This window comes from Carassius gibelio, chromosome B23 (genome assembly GCF_023724105.1).
Source record: "Carassius gibelio isolate Cgi1373 ecotype wild population from Czech Republic chromosome B23, carGib1.2-hapl.c, whole genome shotgun sequence".
NCBI lineage: Eukaryota > Metazoa > Chordata > Actinopteri > Cypriniformes > Cyprinidae > Carassius > Carassius gibelio.
This window is the reverse complement of record NC_068418.1, coordinates 16197292-16217985: the sequence shown is the minus strand read 5'-3', so window position 1 is coordinate 16217985 and position 20694 is coordinate 16197292. Positions and strand designations below refer to the sequence as shown.

Here is a 20694-nt window from a genome sequence, read left to right as displayed (position 1 = left end):
CCACACTGACAACATTTTTAAGTGTAATATTTAGCTATGTGGAGCAGAATTTTGGAAAAATTTGATTTCATGTGCACAGGGCTATTTGCAATGTAGTGGTGTAATGTCTCTGAATCACTTTGTACAGCAATGGCTCCCCCAATGCTGTACAACATTTGAAGCTGCATGATTGTTACCAGTTGTTCATGATTTACTGGATAAGTATTTTCTTACTCCAATTTAATTCTATCTGAAATGATGTGACCTTTTCAGGTCTAAAAATCACATTTATAATTAGGCTACTTCATATATCTACTTTTTCTTGTACACAGAAGGAACCCTGAAGAAAAAGTTTTGAGGGAGTGAATTAAAACAGGAAATATCTTGATTTATAGTTGTTTTTGATCCTGGACGTTTGCTGAGGCCTCTCTAGTGAGTCCTGGTCACCTGGTTGAGAAGCACTGGGTAAATCAGAATAATTTACACTAATGCTCATATTGTTATTAAAACATAAATATGCTTACATACAAAATGGGAGTAATTTGAGACGTACAGTTGTTTTAAATGCCTTTAAAGCAGTGGTTCTACTGTTGTAGTAGGCGTGTAAACTCCAGGTTATACGACATCATTCTTGTGGGAGGATTTTTCCCTATGTAAATAGTACATTGTAGGGTTTACCGCCTTTACAAGGTAATGAGAAAAGTTGAATGATTTTATGTAACCGCACAGACAAGTTTATTAACCTTTTTTTTTTTTTTTTTAAACAGACAGTGTGTATTTTAACGTCTATGCCTTGCCCTGTAGATTTCTATTTTTAGTTTTTCTTTTTCTTTCTTTCTTTTTTTTAACACTGAGGGATGATTTGTAATGCTTTTCTGTGGTATGACAGAGATAAATGGGTTTTGAACCCGGAAAATATTGTTTAGGACAAAAAACGATAACCAAAACTAACATCTACCCCAAAAGCCGCCTGTACCATATGCTAATGCATAGACTGCCAATTTGCAGCAAGTGTACAGGTGATGACACCATATGTGAGCGCAAGGAACTGCCAAGTCTGGGACTCTTGATGAGCCAAAAGTTTCTCAGCCATTCAAGACCCTGAACGCCCCTCGTCATGTACCAAGATGTGCCACTGATTGCCTCATCTGCTGCCTGCTATGGCAACACGAGGAGTAACTCGCTCTGTGTGGCGTTTCATTGCACCATTTGTCATCAAGAAGAGTTGATGATGAGAGAGCATCAAGAGATCAGCGGGAGAAATATAGAGAGAAAGGCAGGCTTTCGGCTAATTCACATCCAGTCACACGTGAAATGAGCTTGTGATGTAACCCCTCCACCTCAGGGCTGCCGAACAGTCTGAAGCCCGGGCCGCTTTACCCCACATGTCGGAGAAGAAATTAATAAATGGTACTGCTGTTGCCAGTTCCGCCCTAGGCTGGTGAAGATCCAACCTAAGCCCGCTCTTTACTTCCTCCCAGATCCCTGAATAAACCCAGAAGAGCAGCTGGATTCTCGTCATACAGGCAGGTAATGCCAAGAAACAGAGCAAGACAGAGAGGTGCTCTGGTTAATGACTACAGGGATGGATCCAATCGTCATCTCTAAACATCAGTTTGAGGGGTGTTGTGTCATAACCAGGGGCCTGTTTCATAAAACAAGTTTGCCAAATAAGCCAGATTTATTCAAGTTAGTCTGACTTATTGTTAGCTGATTTGGATCAAAGTAACTTCAGACTAATTGAAATAAACCCAGATTATTTGGTAAACTTGGTTTATGAAACAGGCCCCAGGTCCAGAATCAATCTGCCAAATATGAGCTGTAATCAAATAACTAAAATATGTTAACGTGAATTGCTGTTCACAAAAAGAATTGACTGGATGGTGAAAATTTGTCAACTAATTATGAACAGTATGGAGTTTAGATGGCTGCTGCCAAAATCTACAAATGCAGATGATGATGATGATAACTTGCTATAACCTGAATGTTAGGAAGGTATTATTTGTAATTTTATTTTATGCTAAATATACTACACTGGTATACCTGAAGTCTGCAAAATTGGAACAACTAATTTTGTACTTAATGCATTTTAACTGTGCAGAACTAGAGCTGAAGCACAACTAAAGATATGCTGCAGTATATTTGATTGTGCTTAAGTAGAACTATTAAGTATACTTTAAATATCTTGCATTTAAAGAATGATATTATTCAAAGATCATACAATCCATTCTCTTCGTCTTCTCTAAACCTCTTCCGTTAGCACAGCATGGCCTTGCTCCCTTTGTTGCATGTTCCCGGGTGTGGGGTTTATCTGGGTTCATGACATAACGGACCTGTGAAGAAGCTTGTTGTAGACCTTAACCAGCCATTTTTGTAGGTATTAAACTGCCAGAATTTTAATAAATCTCCGTTTGCATTAAACTTTCAGCGCTGCAATTTTGCAGATTATTTATACTCAAACAGCAACATTACACACTAACTAATATTAAGTGAAATTGCAATCAACCACCCCTTTAATTGTACTTTTTATATCAGCAAAACTCAAGTGATATGTCAGTAAATATATTAATAGATCTGAACTATAATTACTATGAAATAAATCTATTTTACTTTTTTACTTTTTACTTGTTTTGTCGCTAGTGAAAAATTCACTTTTTGGTTTAGTTTTTTTACTAGAAAAAGAAAAGAGGGAATTTGAAAAAAAAAATTTTTTAGTTGTTTAACGTTATCCAATAGCCTGACCTCAGTGACATCAGAGAAAATGGAACAGCATTTTATAGGAAAATCAAGTTCACATTTTGGTTAAAAATAACAAAGACATTTTTTTTCTTTAAAATAACACTAAATGACATTATGTTGAAGGCAAAGAATGAGCGATATGCTGAACTTTTTAATATTCTGTTGGCAGAGAATCCATAAGGACCTGGTTATAGCTATGAAAAACAACGCAACAGAGTCATGTTAGATCAAGCTGCACATTTGTGGCATTAACACGTCTGACAGAGTGGCTGTATGGGCTGCTGCTGAAAATGTCTGGCACCTGCCATTGGCCATGATCCAGGATTCGGCAGCTGGCAATGTCCACCACGTGCCATGGCCATCTCAGAACAGCTCCCTGCAGAACACCTTCTGACGAGAGCTGGCATAGTGCTTCTTACATACAGCCGACATGAAAGTCTTAACCTTGGCCTTCTACCAGGTCCCTTTGTCCATGCATGTACACAGCGACCGATGAATGCTAAAGAGAGTGATGCCCAACTCTCTACACAGCCTGCTCTACCAAAAGCAGGCCTCCTGACAGCATCAGCAGGCGGATTGCAGGTGCTTCCTTCAGACTGTGCAGTTAACTCTCCCTAATCCACACAGGGGTGATGCAAATCAAACAGCTCAAATGTCGCCCAGTTCCAGGGGATTCAAAGACTCCAGCCTGAAGCCAAGCAGCATGGCTCTATCTACAGGGGAGCATCTGTCAGGCAGATTTCCTGTCCCCTTGAACACCCGCCACCCACATAACCCCCCCTGCCCCACACACACATACCCATCCCACACAGTGACCCCATTCCTAAATATGGGCCATGTAGTTCGCCCTAACAAACCTTGTAAAACTGCAAACATTTATTTCCTTAATTAGTGCTTTTCTCTAGTTTTTCAGTCTTTTCACATAAACATCCTTAATGTGAACCCATGTTGTGTAATACAAGAGTTTTTCAGAGATAACTGTGGGAATTTTTATTTTATTTCTATTGTATTGTTTTTACCCATTTCTTCACTCAATTTAGTTAAAAGTGCGAAAATGCATTTTTTGACTAAATTTAATAAAACATTAAAAATAAACAATTAAAAACACATACATTTTTTTAATAATAATTCCCTGACATTTGTGACCCTGGACCACAAAACCAGTCTTAAGTCGCCGGGGTAAATTTGTAGCAATAGCCAAAAATACACTGTATGGTCAAAATTATTGATTTTTCTTTTATGCCAAAAATCATTAGGATATTAAGCAAAGATCATGTTCCATGAAGATATTTTGTACATTTCCTTATGTAAATATATTTTAAAAAAAAATTTAATTAGTAATATGCATTGCTAAGGACTTTATTTGGACAACTTTAAAGGCGATTTTCCCAGTATTTTGATTATTTTGCATCCTCAGATTCCAGATTTTCAAATACTTGTATAAGACTGGTTTTTCATACAATAAAGTTTCAAAAGTACATCAGAATTACATTCTCTGATAACATTTTGTTGAATTGGTCAAAAAATTTGAAGTTTGAAGTTAAAAGTTGAAGCTCTTAGCAATGCATATCACTAATCAGAAATTAAGTTTTGATATATTTATGGTAGGAAATTGACAAAATATCTTCATGGAACATAATCTTTACTTAATGTCCTAATGATTCTTAGCATAAAAGAAAAATCGATAATTTGACCCATAAAATGTATCTTTGGCCATTGCTACAAATAACCGGTGCAATTTAAGATTGGTTTTGTGGTCCAGGGTCATGATTTATCATTCACACTTTCTTAGATATCTGTATGCAGTGAAAAAAAACAAAACAACGCATAAGGTTTTATGTATAAGAGTCAAATCTCACCTTTGCACTGGCCTAAGTGCTCCACAGTGATCTCTTTATCTTGCCTGCATGCAATGGTCCTCAGCTGGCATCTGTCTGCATAGGTGACCCCATCAGAACCACATACCTGTCCACAAACATGTCCATGTCTATTATTAGAAAACAAACCTTCATCACTAGAGTAGGTGGAGAGTGTGGATCTGTGACTTATGCAAGCTCACCTTGGTCTTGTTTTTCTCATCACAATCAGGTGACGGGCACTCACAGTGAGCCTGTCCGTTCACCTCCACACAAGATGCCCCGAAGTGGCACACAAGCTCATCACAGGACTTGGGTGCCTCAGGTCCTGTGGAACAGATTGACCTCTGGTTAATTCATAACTGATATTTGAACTTTTAAGGGTTCCTGAAAGCTAACGCACATGGACAAACATGTGGAAAATACCAGCATCGCAAATATATGCTGGTCATTTCATTGTGGGCTACTTGTTAATCCACCTCTGATACGAACCCTGCAACCTCCTCCACAGATATTCATCAGAAAGATGGACTTGCATCAGGAGCAGAGCCGGGACCTTGCCTGCCAAAAAAAGTCTACTCTTTACTCTGACATCAGAGCGCTGGGCTGCACTGCCTGGCCTGCAGCATTGACTGGCTTCTTCTTCTGTACTTTCATGTGGCAGCTTTAATCTGGCAGAAACGCTGCATGAACTCTATGCTGGGACTGTTGAGTTCATTAAGCTCTTCACTTCCTGTCAATAGCTGATGGTGACTTCATTCTACTCCCCATGCCAACACAGGGGGTGACATCAGGATAGCATTTCACTGTCACCCCTGGTGTGCATTTGAAGATCCAACTTTGAACTCCACTGATACAACATTTACTATAAAGTAGTTAATTATTTGGAATTTAATACATTTTTAATGTATATAATATTACACTGTAGTCTCAGCCTTTTAAGATAATTATAATAATTAATAATTTATCATTAAAATGAAATCAATTATTCAAAGAAAATAATTAAGCATGATAAATACTATTGTATTAGATACTAACAAATATTTTAAAAAATCACATAATGAAAACAGTAAATGATCATAACTGATAAATGGTCAATACTACATTTTATACAATTTAGTTTGAATTATATTATTATTATTATATTTGTTAATACTTTGAGTAAATTAATACATATAATCTATATTAAAGAGTGATAATATAAAAATGGATATTTATTTTCAGTAATTTTCGCTAAATATTACATTTAAAAGTGTTTTTAAATTATAGGGTTTTTAAGGATTAAAAACATAAAATCTGGGCATGTAATCATCCAAATCATCTCTGGCCACTCTACAGTATTAACAGAATTTAAATAATATTATTAATAACTGGTACAGATTTATTGTTAATAGATAACCCAGACCATCTCTGTTATTGTTTTAAGGATTAAAAATACAAAAAGCTGGGCATATAGTCATCACTCTACAGTAAATATATCAACAGAATATAAATAATATTAATAATAACTGATACGGATATATTGATAACCGATACCACAGACCATCTAAAACATACTGCCGGATTCAAACCCACATCCTTCTGAGAACTTACCACTATGCCATGGTTCTGGCATGACACTGAAAGCCTTACATGTCAGAACAGTTTTAATTAACAAATTATATTAATTAACCAGCGCTGTCATTTTTATTATTTCTACATGCAACCCAAAATTTTGAAAAACAGACCTAATTATAATTCATAAAGACACAACCTAGCTGCATCAGATCTGCAATCCTGGAGAGATCGTCTGAGCTTTGTGCTAATTAAAATCCCGGCATTACCTTTGTCACAGCCGTTGGCTCCCATCTTGCTGCCGTCAGGGCACACGTTGCATTTCATGCCCTTAACTCCAGGCTTACATGAGCACAGCCCTGACATCTGCTCACAGTCGTCACGAACCGAACCCACTCCATCACAGTTACACGCTGATGAAGAGAGAGAGGGAGAGGGCTGTCAGCCTTATCTGCTTGAACAGTTTTGATTAGATTCCTTGTCTCTTTCTCTTCAATTTCACTCTGACAAAAACATCCACACATCCGCCAAATGCATACAGGCAATCTGAAGCTGCTCCAATCTGTGACCCCACAGCTACAGCAATAGTGCTCGCTCTGTGTCAGCGACCGCAGCCTGGTGCAGTTCAGAGCGGGGTCAAGAAGCCCTGGGGTGAGAACGAACGTGGTAACAGAATGTGCTAATGCTCTAAGGACCCCTGGGACAGAGCACAAACTGTTTCAATCACGCTTATTTTTCTATCCTCGGCTTTGTAGCAGTGTACAAACACACAAATACATGCGTCAGAGCTTTACTGGTCTGTAGGCAGAACTTATAGGTCAAGCCACGTTGCACTCTCGAGCAGTTCCCATTACCCGCGGTGGCTTGGCGGCTTAACTTGAAACTTTCTTGTTTTGACAGAAATCGCATTTGAGGCCGGAAGGATAGCGCACGTTAAACGAGTAGGTTGTCACTTCGGGTTTCGGATTAGAAAGGAACATTTAACACATTTAGCATAAAATCCCCCGAAAGCAAATCACCAGGAAAGAGGGAAGAGAGGAACGCTTACGTGTGCAGCCACTCATGTTCTCTGTAACGATGCCTCGGAAGTTCCAGAATCCGGGCTCGCAGCGGTCGCACTTGAGTCCCCCGACGCCGGGTTTACAGGAGCACTGGCCCGTGGACGGGTCGCAGGTGCCGCCGTATGAGCCGTAATGATTACACTGACACACACCTAAAGAAGAAATTGACACAAGTTAATAGCACGTTACTTCCATGTCACAACCAGGTGGGATGAGACAAGAAAGCATGAGCTAAACAATTGAAATTAGTCGAAACATATTTTACGTTAAATACACAGTTAAGTTATTTTTGGACTGCTGTCAGGGTTGCAAACCGCAATAACACAATGCCCATTTATCTATAATTGGCCATATTAAGAAAAGAAGCATTTGGAATTGGCCAGAATTTTAAAACTGGTTCATCCCACCTTGAAATAGTAAAAAAAAAAAATCCACTCACATTTATATATAATTCTTTTTTAATACTTATTATTATGAATTGCTATGCTTAATAGTTCAAGATTTTTGTTTTAAATTGGCATTGTGGAGATAAAAATGTGTATAACATGTCAGGGTCAAGCAGAACCCTCTGCCTGGATCAAATGAACGAATACCAAGTACACACTTATTTCATTCAGCAAATATTTTACAATTGTTATGCCATCTTATTAATATTAATGAGCCTATAACATCCACTTTCCACAGTTTCTACGTCCATGCTTTTATCACTCAATGTGTTCAAGACGGTTTTCAAGACCTCTACAAAACACTAAACATTAAATAATATAATGAAGTAAGATTGTGAAATATTAAGCATAATAATTATATTCTATAGTAATATTCCTGTGAGGTCAAAGCTGGATTTTCAGAACTCATTACACCAGTCTTCAGTGTCACATGACCCTTCAGAAATCATTCTAATATGCTGATAAACATTTCTTGCTATCATCAATGTTGAAAACTGTTTTTTTTTTACATGTCTTTGTTGAATAGAAAGTTCAAAAGAACAGCATGCATTTGAAATGGAATTCTTTAGTAACATTATAAAGGTCTTTACTGCCACTTTTAATCCATTGAATATGTCCTTGCTGAATAAAAATATGGAACTTCTTTTAAAAAATTTGTTTGGCCTAGCTTATGTCTGACATTTAACATGACTGAATCAAACTGCCACTGAGCTAGTTGATAGATAAGGGTTCATAGCGGTTATACGTACTAGGACACCCAGCCAGTCCAACACCAAGGGCAGTGGTCTTATTGTCTTGGCAACATCCGTAAACAGTTTCGCTACAGTGCTGGGGGGCGACGAGCTCTGCTGATATGATAGCAAGAGAGAAGATACAGAGCAAACAGGGGTGGGTAGGGGAGAGAGAGAGAGAGAGAGACATATTGAGATCCACAGTGTTCTTAAGACAAATTAAACTAAACAATCCGAGCTGAAATGCAATTTAGTAGGACACAATAAGAATCGCTTAAGGAGCAGAGGTGGGAGAGCCTGCATCTGGCTGCCAGATAACAATTCTATTTACCATTCCTGACACCAATTCCAAATCAGGAAAAAATGATGCTATTACCAGCCGTGAAAACAAACAATAGACCTCTCGTCGAATGTCTGCTGGGTGACATTTGACACATTCTCAGGGGCCTGTTCCCTCCATTTGTTCTCGTCTCAGATAGCGCCGTTCACACCTACGAACGAAGATTTATGGACTCCGGGTTTACGGATGCAAATGCACAAGAGCGCAAATCAGGACGCGCTGATGTCAGTCCACTCTTGCTATAACCTAATTATACTATTTAAGTTTGTTGCGGTGTTTAACTATAACGTTGCACTGGAGGCAGATGGCAGGTGCCTATTTGTCTTATCTGTGCTGTCATTTTTCCCCAGTCTATCCACACTTGTTCTGTTCGAGTGCTTCTTCTCTAGGTCATTGAACTGAATGGCTGTGAGGCGGCAGGTTTGTGGTTTTCGAGTTAGATCTAGAAGGTCTAGGCTGTCGTAAATCAGGGGGCCGTCGGCGTGAGCGTGCACATCCTGGGGTATAATAGCGATGTGTCACTGTGCCTTTTTACAGCATTTTGTGGCTCCAGAGATGGGTTTTGTCCACACCTCATTAAACTTCTCCTTTCTGCGCTGAGTCCATTATGACAAAGGTGCTTTTAATTTGATCCTTTCTTCTCATCTCACTGCGATTCTTCACTATCCTCTTTCTACACTCGTTTGTTCTACAACACGATCCTTTTTGACACCAACACGGTGCTACTAAAATCGAGGCCAATCAGCTTAGATGATTATTTTTATTGAAGTATTGTAGATGGTAATGGCATAGATGGGGTGAAGATTGCCTACCAAACTCTGGGAACATCACAATATCACAATATCTTAATATTTTATTTTATTTCTTTACGGAAAATGCAATGTTTGTTTCTAAATTAAAATGACCAAACCACATTACACAGCAAAAGTACAAAGATTATAAATATCAATTTTAGTAGCTTTTCTTTGCCCGGCCCAGCTCAGTATCTCCTCTGAGGGTCACAGTCAGCCAACAAATTGCAAGAGGCAGCTTACAGCATCCTCTGATCTTCACTGCAAGGAGACTTCAGTGCAAGGTTGTCTAGAGGTCACCGGGACCTAATTTCCAATTAGCAAAAAGCAGCAAGGTGCTCTGGAGGCCTGTCAGCTCTCAAAGGCACGGGTCAGAAACTGGGGGAGGAGAGACTGCAGCGTGCATATCAAATGCAGGGCCCGATGAGGTTTCCATTGATCTGAGCTGAGCCAATGGGAAGCAGATGCCAAAAGCTCCCCACACCGGTTGAAAGTTCTCCAAAAAGGATTTATTTTCCATGGCCTCTGAAGGAGCATGACTGATCTGGCTAGAGGGTCTGTGAGGCTCTGAAGCAGAAAACTCAGAGCTCGAGAAAACCATAGATAAAGGATGAGGGGTGCAGCGAGTGAGCGAGGGAGAGAGAGAAAGAGAGAAGAGAGATCGCGTGTGCGCACGCAAGTGGAGTCAAGCTAGACCTGAAGCCTGAGGGAATCTCACACTGCTCTGATCACAGAGCCACGCTCTTCCTCTCTCTGTGGTAGATGCTCAGGTGTGGACTACACAAGCCTCCTAAGCTCAAAGAAACACTGCATTCTTCTGCAGTGACTCCAACAACCATCCTGTCAGAGCTCCTGGAGTGTTATTCTTCAGGTGACTGAGGAAAACATAAATATTAAGGCGCTTTCTTACCTGGGCAGGGACCTTGGCTCTGGAGCAGCAAGTCTATTTGCTTCTCGCACCTGGCCTTCTTCAGCTCACACTCACTGGTGTATGTGTTCCCATCAGAGCCGCACACCTGCGAATGTTCACAGAGAGGTTAACCTGGTGCGATGAATGGATTCAACAAGATTTAGCACATGTTTTAACAAGTCAAATGCCGGGGCGGCACTCTCTTCTATTGGAAATGGCGAGGCGTGTGAATGGACATACTGGGCTTCGCAGCACTGTCTGACAGATATAGTCACACATGCAGCGGTCATCCTCCGTGTCGTCATCCCATGATCCGCCGTATCGGCGACAACGATCCTGCTCGCAGGTTTCAGATCCTGAACCTGAGCCCCCTGAACCGCAGTCTGTTGGAACACAAACAAATACCCTTTATCGATGAGAACTGTCCATAAAATGAAAATCAACCATTATACTAATTCTAACTCAAACCGTTAACGCAAACATACTATAAACAAATACAGCATTTGATTATTTAGTCTATTTATGGTTGGCTGATGCATAACTGTAAACATTTTCATTTATTTTGTCTCCATTAGTTTGTAAAAAAAAATAAAAAATAATTCTCTGATAAATACAATTTTAAAATAAAACTCAATTGTCATACTAATTCTAACCCAAAACCCTTAAGTGTCTGGCATTTTTAAATGTGAAATTAGATTATTTAGTCCATTTATAAGTTAATGCATTACATTTTTATCTGCATTAAAATTTTAAACGTTTTTTAACATTTTAATAATTTTTTGTCTTTGCTATTTCACGTAAAAAAAAAAAAAAAAAAAAGTGATAAATACATTTTGTCCACATGCACAAACCTCAATTTACACCATATAAAATAAAAAATTAAATCACCAACACTGATCTCAGGGAGATAAACAAGCAATCTCACACGAGACCTGCGATCTGAGAGTAACAGCGGGTAAGTACTTTAGAAGTCACAAAGAGCAAAGACAAATAAGACACGCAGACACTGGGGAGCTCATGCAAACACAAATTTGCATATCAGTATGCCGCACATTGTCTTCTAATAAAATACAAATATTCCCAGGTACTCAAGCATCTTGTTTTAACTTTTGCTGCCAAGAATTAATGGACAGTGCCTGGCAAAGTATGCAGACATTCCGTGCATATGGAGCAGCGAATATTGAGATTTTTTTCACGTTGGAGTGAAGATTGAAGCAAAGGCACTGCTGGAAGAACAAGATAATGACCAGCTATGGAAATACCCAGCAACTAACAAAATAAATTAAACAAGACACCAGTGTGCTACCAGCAAAGTGTCTCCCACATATCGATTAGAAGTGAAATAACTGACAATCTGTTATCTAACACAGGAAATCAATGTAAACGGGTGTTTCACGGCCATCATGCGTGACGTCAGTAATCACACTACATTACGTCGGGTGCAATTAGTCTCGGTGTGAGTTCAGGGTTAGTTTCTCTGTGTGAAACCCCGACGGATAAATCTCGATCCTCTCCAGGATCCAAACTTTGGAGATTATGGGGGAGGAAATCGTAAGGGTTTTTCTTCATATGAGTTGCCTCATTAAACACACTCTTATCTAGGCTATTTAATTAGAATTAAAGTTCATTAGTCAACAAAGCTGACTTGTTGGAGATATAAAGCACCACTCTTTGTTACAGAGCATTACCGTTTGTTATTTTTAATGAAAGTTGCAGAGCTGTTAATAAAAAGAGTGCAAAACTTGCTACTTGATATCTATTTGCTGAGAAAAAATGTATATGTATCTATGCCTATATATATATATATATATATATATATATATATATATATGTACAAAATTTAAAAATATTTCAGATAACCAATATTTTTTCAACATAAATTTTGAGGTAGCTTCACAACCTTCACAACCAGTTTTAGGGTCTTTTCTCTGCAGATACTTATTTATGCAATTAATTCCAATTAATTAGCATTAGGGAAACACATAATCCGCATGTCGATCGATTTATTTAATAAGGAAAAACCAAATGCCAGTGGATGTTCTTTCCCACATCTCCACTGCGAGTTAAATGCGTTCTTTTCTTCACATGCAAAGCTAGGAAGGGCAACCTCGTGTACCCTGATGGGAAAATCGATTGCGTATAGGTGGAAATGCCACTTAGCATAAAAAAATCTCCTTAAATAGATTATGAGCCGGTCACAGTAAAGGCTAGGGGTTGGCCAGCACTGATACATCTTATCAAAAATCCACACTGACAACCTTGCAGGGTCGATACTCGTGGAGGTCATTCAATTCATTAGCCCCAGCCTGGAAACAATGAAAGCACTCGAGCCTGAAGCCCTGGCCACAGTGATACAGAGAGCAAACGCACTCACTGTGCAGACTTCAGGTTTCTGCTTCATAGAATTAGCGATCCGACACTGTGATGAAGAGATTCTGTATTTTGCTTAATGTGAGCTGAGCTGAGTTTACGCCGTAGGGCAGAGTCTTGTTAAGATCAGCCAAGAGACTCCAAGGGGAAAGAATGTAGCATTTGACTATGATTATTACAACCTTTCTCTTTTTTCACACCAGTTGCCTTTTATTATGAGACAGCAAACAGAGAAAACAGTTACAAACTGTCTGAAGCACAAAATGCTTCATGCTGCACATACTTTCACAACAAATACATTTAATAACTCAATAATAACAACAATAATATACAATAATAATAATAATAATGATAATAATAATAATAATGTACAATATAATATATACAAAGTGTTTGAAATGCTTTCTGTCATTATTGATTAATTTAATGCACCCTGATGAATAAACATGTTTTAATCTCATTCAAATTTCTATTTTGCAAAGAACCTTAAAAACAACTTGTCAAAGTTTCTGCAAAAATTATCAAGCAGTTTTTTTTTTACATGTATAATAATAAGAAATGTTTCTTGAACACCAAATCAGCACATTAGAACAATTTCTGAAAGATCGCGTATAGTTGCATCATTGTTGTTGCTTCACCTATATTGATAATAAAAGATTGCTGAAAAATTTATATAGCATTTTCAAGTGTTTTCTGCTAAGTCAAGAACACATTGCACAGTAAAAATGAGAAAATCTCATCTTGCAGCAGAGCTTCTACACAGCACCGTGCTGCTTATAGACTCAGTGTAAATACTATAAACTGTAATTTAAGCATATAAATAAATGTCCCACTTGCGTTTGTATATGAAACAGACCTGATACCACAAGCAATTCCAAAGCCACAAAGCAGTTTAGCACTGCAAAGACCCATTACAGTTTCAACGCACGCTCTCATCCCCTCATCAGCGATACAGTAAATAATACGCTTAAATGAACGTTTCTAAACTCTGACTCTGATAAGCCTGACCACTGAGCAGCAGCGGCAATCATTTCCATACACCAGGCTCTCCGGGCCACCTAAGTCAAATTGTGCAAGCTAAGCACAAGATGAAAGCGTTTACGTTCCCGGTTCTGTTGTGCGTTAGCAGAAAAATAAAAAAACGCAACGTAAAAAGGTGAATAAATAAACCTGGTGCAGTGAGTGGATACGGGTGGGGGAGGAGGTGCTAATTAGTTTCGGTCCTTTGATGTCACTGCCACCCGCGCCGCACGCAAACCTTTCAATTAGCGAACACCAAGATGTACACATCAGCTGTCCTCAAAGCCCTTTCCCGTCTCTTTAACTCAATCATGTACTTACGGGGTCCATTTAGCCATGCGTTTTCCATTAAGACGGAGAGCTGAAGGAATAAAGAGTGAGCTAGAGTGAAAGCAAAGTGGGTAAACAGACGCAGAATAACTCCAGTAGAAAAAAACAGATGGTACCATCAAGAGTTGAAAGGTTTTTCTGGCCGATGAGGAGATAGATGACGGGGAGAGGAGAGAGATATGGGGAGAACGGGAAGAAAAAAATGTCAAGCGGGAGCGCGGCGAGGACAGTGACCTTCAGACTCAGCTGCTAGTTTGTTGCAGGTGGCTGGGATGCCTTACTGTGAATGCATAACTCCCACGAAAAGACACACACACACACACACACACACCTTCTAAATGTCACACTTCACTTTTGGGACGCACACAAAAACACACACCTTGTCTTCCTCTCTCTTCCTCTCTCTCTTTTTCATTTCTCCCCTTGAGAGTCAACATTCACATTCATCACAAGTTGTTGACCTCTGTATCTCAAACTATGAGTATACATCTACACACACACACACACACGCACACACACACACACAAACATAACCTTAGGCCTTCAAGATCAGCTGGATGGTTAGTTGCAGGATTGGGCAATATCTAAAATTTTTACAATATCCACTTTTTCTTCAACTCGGAAGTAAGCCTATGGGTGAGACTTCCGGTTCATTAGCTGCTATAAATAACGAGAAAAAACAACAACGTGCAGTAAACGGTAAAACTGTTTGCACTACAAACCATTGTGTTAATAATTGAGGTAATACATTCAAATATTATGGTTAGACACACCAATTTTCAATATCAAGCAAAATGAATTGTTTTGTACAGCTAAAAACAGCTGGACGTGGTTGAGACGGAAACCAAACCCATAGACTTTAGAATTTACAAATTGCCGCCCCATTTTACCTTCAAAAATTCTCACATTATCACAGTTTATTTGCAATAATTTAGAAAATGGTAATAAAATAAGAACTCAGAGATAAACTGTGACCCACCACCGGTCTCGAGTCCCACAGAGGAGATGGAAGGATATAAAACTGGTGCGACGACAGTGAAGGACGAGAGAGGACTAGGCCTGGGCTTTTAGTTGTGTTTGCTTTTTATTTGTGCGCATCAGTCGTCCGAGAGGGGCTGATGCGCTGTTTTGTGTTTATTTTTGAATTATTAAAGTTTAATTTGATTGTCCGCCGGTTCCCGCCTCCTTTCGGATGAATATGAAGGTTTTATTATTACAGTCAGATAACTTTGATAGAAAGTTATGTAATGACTTAGGTTGATTTGCTGTTTGTTCAGTCTGTGGTGTAAAAAGTTTGCATTAGCAATTAAAGAAAAACATGGTTTGGTTAAAGTGGCTGAATAATATTGGGTAAATTGATCATTTAAATTTGCTTTTTTTTGTTAATCAATATTCCTGGTAGTGCAATATATGGAGAATCTTTGGTAGAATATGTCAAGATTACTTCATAGAATGTAAGTCATATAGGTCTGGAGGGAAATGAGGTTGATTCAATTGTGACAACATTTTCATTTTTGGGTAAACTGTTCTTTTAAGACAAAGCATCTTCAGATTTAAACTTCATCAGTTCAAACTGATTCAACAATTCATTTGTGCTCAGAAATGTTCATGCAAATCTCTAACATATTCATATTTTATTCATAAATACAGTATATGTAGATACATTTTTCTTATTATCACAATGTATTGTTATAGTAGCAAACATTAATAAAAAAGATTAAATTTTATTTGTTGTCTGTTAACTTCTATGAAGAACAATATGGAAAATATGCCTGCGTAATATTATCCCTCTTAGATATTCGCATATTTTATTTATGTGTAGATACATTTACTAGATATACTGTGTTTTAAAATTATTTAAAAATAACAACAATAATTCAGTTTGCTACAATGCTTGTTTTCTTTTATAAATGAACAAAACAATTAACAATATATATAAAGACTAAAAAAAGTTACCTTTTTAAGCTATAAATCTCAGCCCTAGTTGGTTGTTTTCTGTTTACTTGTGATTTGTCTCCTGTAGATGGGCTTTACTGAAAGTCCTGGACAGTAGCTTAGAGTAATCGTAATGCTGCCAACATAAAGAGCAATAGGGCATCCTGACAGCCTGCAGAAGTTCTTTATGAGAAGATACTTGTGTGTAACGGATGACTGCACGCTCTCTCCTGTTTGCCCTCTCCCAAACTCTCTTCCTGTGGGTGTACTGATGCTTTATACGCTATTATGTTGCTATTTCCAATGCATAATCCTATTTAGTCAACGTATATTCAATTAAAAGCGGGCCTCTGCCCCAAGGTGATGCTCGGTTCTCACATATCGCTTTGTCTGTGTCTACAATGAGGCTGACTTCAGACTAGCAGAGTGTGAAATTAAACAGGTGATAAATTCACCACTACGGCCAGACGCAGGGAACACTGTCATTTTTCATTACCTCCAAATAAAAGAGTGAGAGAACACTGCCATTTCTTTCTTATGACTAATGAACATGCGTATTGAAGCCAGGTCTAAACAAATGAATAAACCATGTCTGTGTAAATAAACAGCCCCTTTGGCCCCTCTGAGAAAATGTTTTACTTTGACACTATATTTTGTGCCCACGACCACAAAACCGTATCGGCCATCACACAAATGGAGCGTGGTGTTTGAAAGCTAAATGTAAGACAGACAAAACAGCTCTGTTTTCGTCAGCTTAAAATCTCTGTTCACTATTCTTCTAAATGCAAAGAGCTGCCGGCTGATGTGTTTTAGCCGCTGCAGTGTTGCATCACTAGTCTAGAGAAGAAATTGTCAAAGCAGGTGTCACTGGCCTCTGGGCAGGATCTATTGACCGGACCCAGATCCTGCAGCCTTTAACAGCAACTCGTTCGCAGCTTACAGAGCTGGAAAAAAAGGTCTGATGGGACTTAGAGGGAAAAATGACTGATTTTTTTTACTGCCAAATAGCCTGCTGGGAATGACTTAAGTGAGATATTACATCAAGACTATACAGAGACATGGTAGGGTACATTATAGTTTATTATATACAAAGCTGGGGAGAGTACTTTGTAGATTAAATTGTAGTCTGTTACTGATTTCAAATTACATGACAAAAATAGTAGTTTGTAATGTAATCCATTGCATTACACATTTTAGGTAATATAAGACTACTTTTAGATTATTTTTTAGATTACTTCTTATTTGTAATATTGAATTAAATAGGACAATCTTGTACCATGTTGATATAAAAATACAAAGAGTAAGAAAATGTATTACATTTGTTGTAATTAAGAACATGGAGTGCATCAAACGTTACGTTACATCAAGGTTTGTAACTGCAGCAGATTAATGAAGAGCTAATAATTAAATAAATCATAAAAATGTCATTTTAAAATAACATTAATTAAGATAAAACACTTACGAAAATTTTTATCTTTTAGTTGTTCAGCTGTCATGTGACCATTAACCAACAGAACCGTGTACATGCAAAAATTATACTTAATTATTATGTGTGTGTTTCTTTGTACATGTGAATATTACATACTATTAAATGCACTGAAGTAGAAAGCATAGAACCGACTATACCTGCATCAAAAACAGATTAAAACTGAATCTCAAACACTGACACAACAGGGACCTATGGCTAAAAGACAGAGAACAGAAGGCGCATACTGATGCCTGCATTTCATGCTTCAGATATGATGGGTCACTAAGTGCAGTTGTTGCAAGGAGGTTAAATTGGCCGCAATAAACTGTTTGGAGTGAATGCATTAACTCGGCTAGCCCCAAGTACAATCAGCAAATAACAGGGAGATCAGCTTCTCACTCATCGTATCGCATACATGAACACATAAACCCACCTTCATCGCAGACGCCAGGTTTGGCCACCTCGATCTTCCTCTGTTTCTTGCAGGAGGCCAGCCGCAGCATACAGGTGTTGCTGTAGGTGTTGCCGTCGCTGCCGCACACGGGTTTCTCCGGCTGTCCCGTGCACTGCTGACACTCACACTTGTTCTGCACACACCGTGCTCCCCAGCTACACACAGTGCTGCCGCAGGTTTCTGATCACACACACGCAACACGCACAAATCACAGGATATGATAACTGAGACACAAAGAGATGCAAGAAACATGTTCACACCTCAATTAACGGCCTCCTGAAACTCCAGACACATTCACATGGGGTTCTGCTACGTAAAAACCACCACGTAAAATCATGTAGCATGCTTAACATGATTTGGAAAGAGTGCTAAAACAGTTTCTTGGGTTTTGCCAAGAAGACTGCACTGCAAAACATTTTCTTCATCAGTATTTTGTCTTGTTTTCTAGCACCATATAATTCAATGATAATAAATAAATAAATAAATAAAAAGTAAAACTTCATCTTGAATTAAGTTTCTTTTTCTCTTAAATTGCCAGCTTTCTTGCTTTGAGCATAATTCTGAAAAAAACAAAATAGATAACCTTAGTTCAAGGTACATCAGAGAAAAGTTATATCTGTTACAATATTGTAAACTAAAGAAAGTTTTACTGGAAATCAAAACAAAAATACTACAGAAAATGATTTCTTTTGCAGCAAACGCAGACTGATGAGTGAACATGTATGAAGGTGAAGGATGAACTGAGAGTTGTTTTTCTGTACTCACTGCATTCTCCATGGGCCACCACTCTGAGATCCAGCTGCTTAGTGCAGGCTTCCACGTTCAGCTTGCACTCGTTCTCATACGTCACCCCGTTGCTGCCGCACACAGGCTGCCGTGTTTCCAAACACCCTTTGGGGCACACGCACCGGCCAGTCTGAGCATCGCAGATCGCGCCAAATGAGCAGTTGGTGCAGGACTCATCTGCTGAAAAGGAAGTGTGACGTCAACGGAGAGATTCAGGCTAGAGATTCACACCATCGCTCACTAGGATCAGCCTCAGCTGCCCGGCCGCCTGTCCGCTTTATTAAAATCTCTCTGCAAAGTCTGGGCTAAAGCATCCTCCCATCGTGCAGATGGGAGCAACACTGCTCTGTTTACATGAAGGCACAGCAGAGCATCGTATAACATCATCCATTTTAACTGATGTTGGGCCTTCAGACACAGTTACAGCCCCCCTGACATGACACTGCATTTAATTAACCACATGTCAAAATTTACTGAGGAAACCCCCTAAATTAAGCCATTTTATACACATGTTATACAAAATACTTAATTCTAATATTAAGATGATAGAATATACATATATTTTAAAAAACATGTAACTAATTCCATATATTTTATACAATCAATATATGGAATTAATAACATAATGATACAAACACACACACACACACACACACACACATATATATATATATATATATGTATATACGTTTAAGAAAAAATATAAAAATATTTTTATATGCAATTGAAATTCTCATATGATTGAATACAAACATAATACATATGAATATATGGCATTCATTACATAATTTTTTTGTGTGTGTGTTTTCAAAAAATATCATTGTTACATTCATGTAATTAAAATCACATTATTATTAAATTAAATTAAATGTATATTTAATATTGCGTTTGATTAAATTGTATTAATTTCTTAAACTTATTTATAATTATATTGATATTAAATTTATATATTAAGAAATTGTGTGTATATATATATATATATATATATATATATATATATATATATATATATATATATATATATATATATATATATATGAAATATTATAAAATGATTACATAAAATGAAAAATGAAATATGAAATAATTAATAGTATTACATTTATGTTAATTTGTGATGTATCATGCAATTCAATTATTAACTGGAGATATAAAATGGTTCTAGTACTATTTATTTGCATATTACACAATTGATATATGGGTCAGAGAGTGTGATTAGGGGTTTTAGTGTGTGTGTGTGTGTATGTGTGTGTCTTTTAATTAATCACAGTTAAGGTGTTAAACTGACATCCCTAGTTCTCAGATATCTTGCTATATGATTACCGAGAGCCCAGTTAATCAGTAAAACAAAATGTGGTTCCAACTGGAAGAGAGGGAGGGAGGGAGGGAGGAAGCATGGCCGATGACAATTACACCTGGGGGACTGTATTAGAGCAACTGCTATCACATTCAATTAGTGCTGGGGTAATAACAGCACCTGATTTAGTGTTAATGGAGAGAGGTCCTCATGCATAAATCTCTCGTCTCTCTTCTACCAACCTGTTTATTGCACGTTAATAAAGTGACCTCACCTCCGCTCAGGATCTGCGCTCAGGCAACCTCAGGGACTGCACTTGGCCGTCTTATTAAAAGCAGCAGCAGCATGCAGCCCAGCGGCCGCCCAAGAGCGCTTCGTCGTGACAGTCCAATGCAGGCCAATAAATCACATTCTCATGGCTGCTGGTATTCTCCTTTATCAGTATGTGTGATAAAGGCATTTCTTTATCAGTTGCAACATGTTTCCATGCCTTCACGGCCTCAGCAGAGAGGAGCGCAATAGATACGACAGTCGTTACATACAAACAACCAGAGCTGGACCTGAGATACTAGTACATGCACAGGCCATTATGGCAGAGCTTAGCCTTATGGGAAACAAGAGGAAATT

General features: G+C 38.3%; 1 protein-coding gene across 8 annotated transcripts in view; it reads right to left on the bottom strand.

The window, feature by feature from the left end:
- The window catches only part of agrn (agrin), a 242698-nt gene that overhangs the window by 42330 nt on the left and 179674 nt on the right, over positions 1-20694 (bottom strand). For 6 of the 8 annotated variants that reach the window (XM_052593910.1, XM_052593914.1, XM_052593918.1 and 3 more), the window contains 9 exons: positions 18750-18950; positions 17964-18164; positions 10648-10790; positions 10408-10513; positions 8385-8483; positions 7177-7341; positions 6398-6541; positions 4778-4902; positions 4578-4683 (listed from right to left, as the gene is read on the bottom strand). In XM_052593910.1, the coding sequence (XP_052449870.1) occupies positions 4578-4683; positions 4778-4902; positions 6398-6541; positions 7177-7341; positions 8385-8483; positions 10408-10513; positions 10648-10790; positions 17964-18164; positions 18750-18950 (1290 nt within the window). The remainder of the gene's footprint in view (positions 1-4577; positions 4684-4777; positions 4903-6397; positions 6542-7176; positions 7342-8384; positions 8484-10407; positions 10514-10647; positions 10791-17963; positions 18165-18749; positions 18951-20694) is intronic. The other 2 variants (XM_052593913.1, XM_052593911.1) reach the window with 2 other exon arrangements.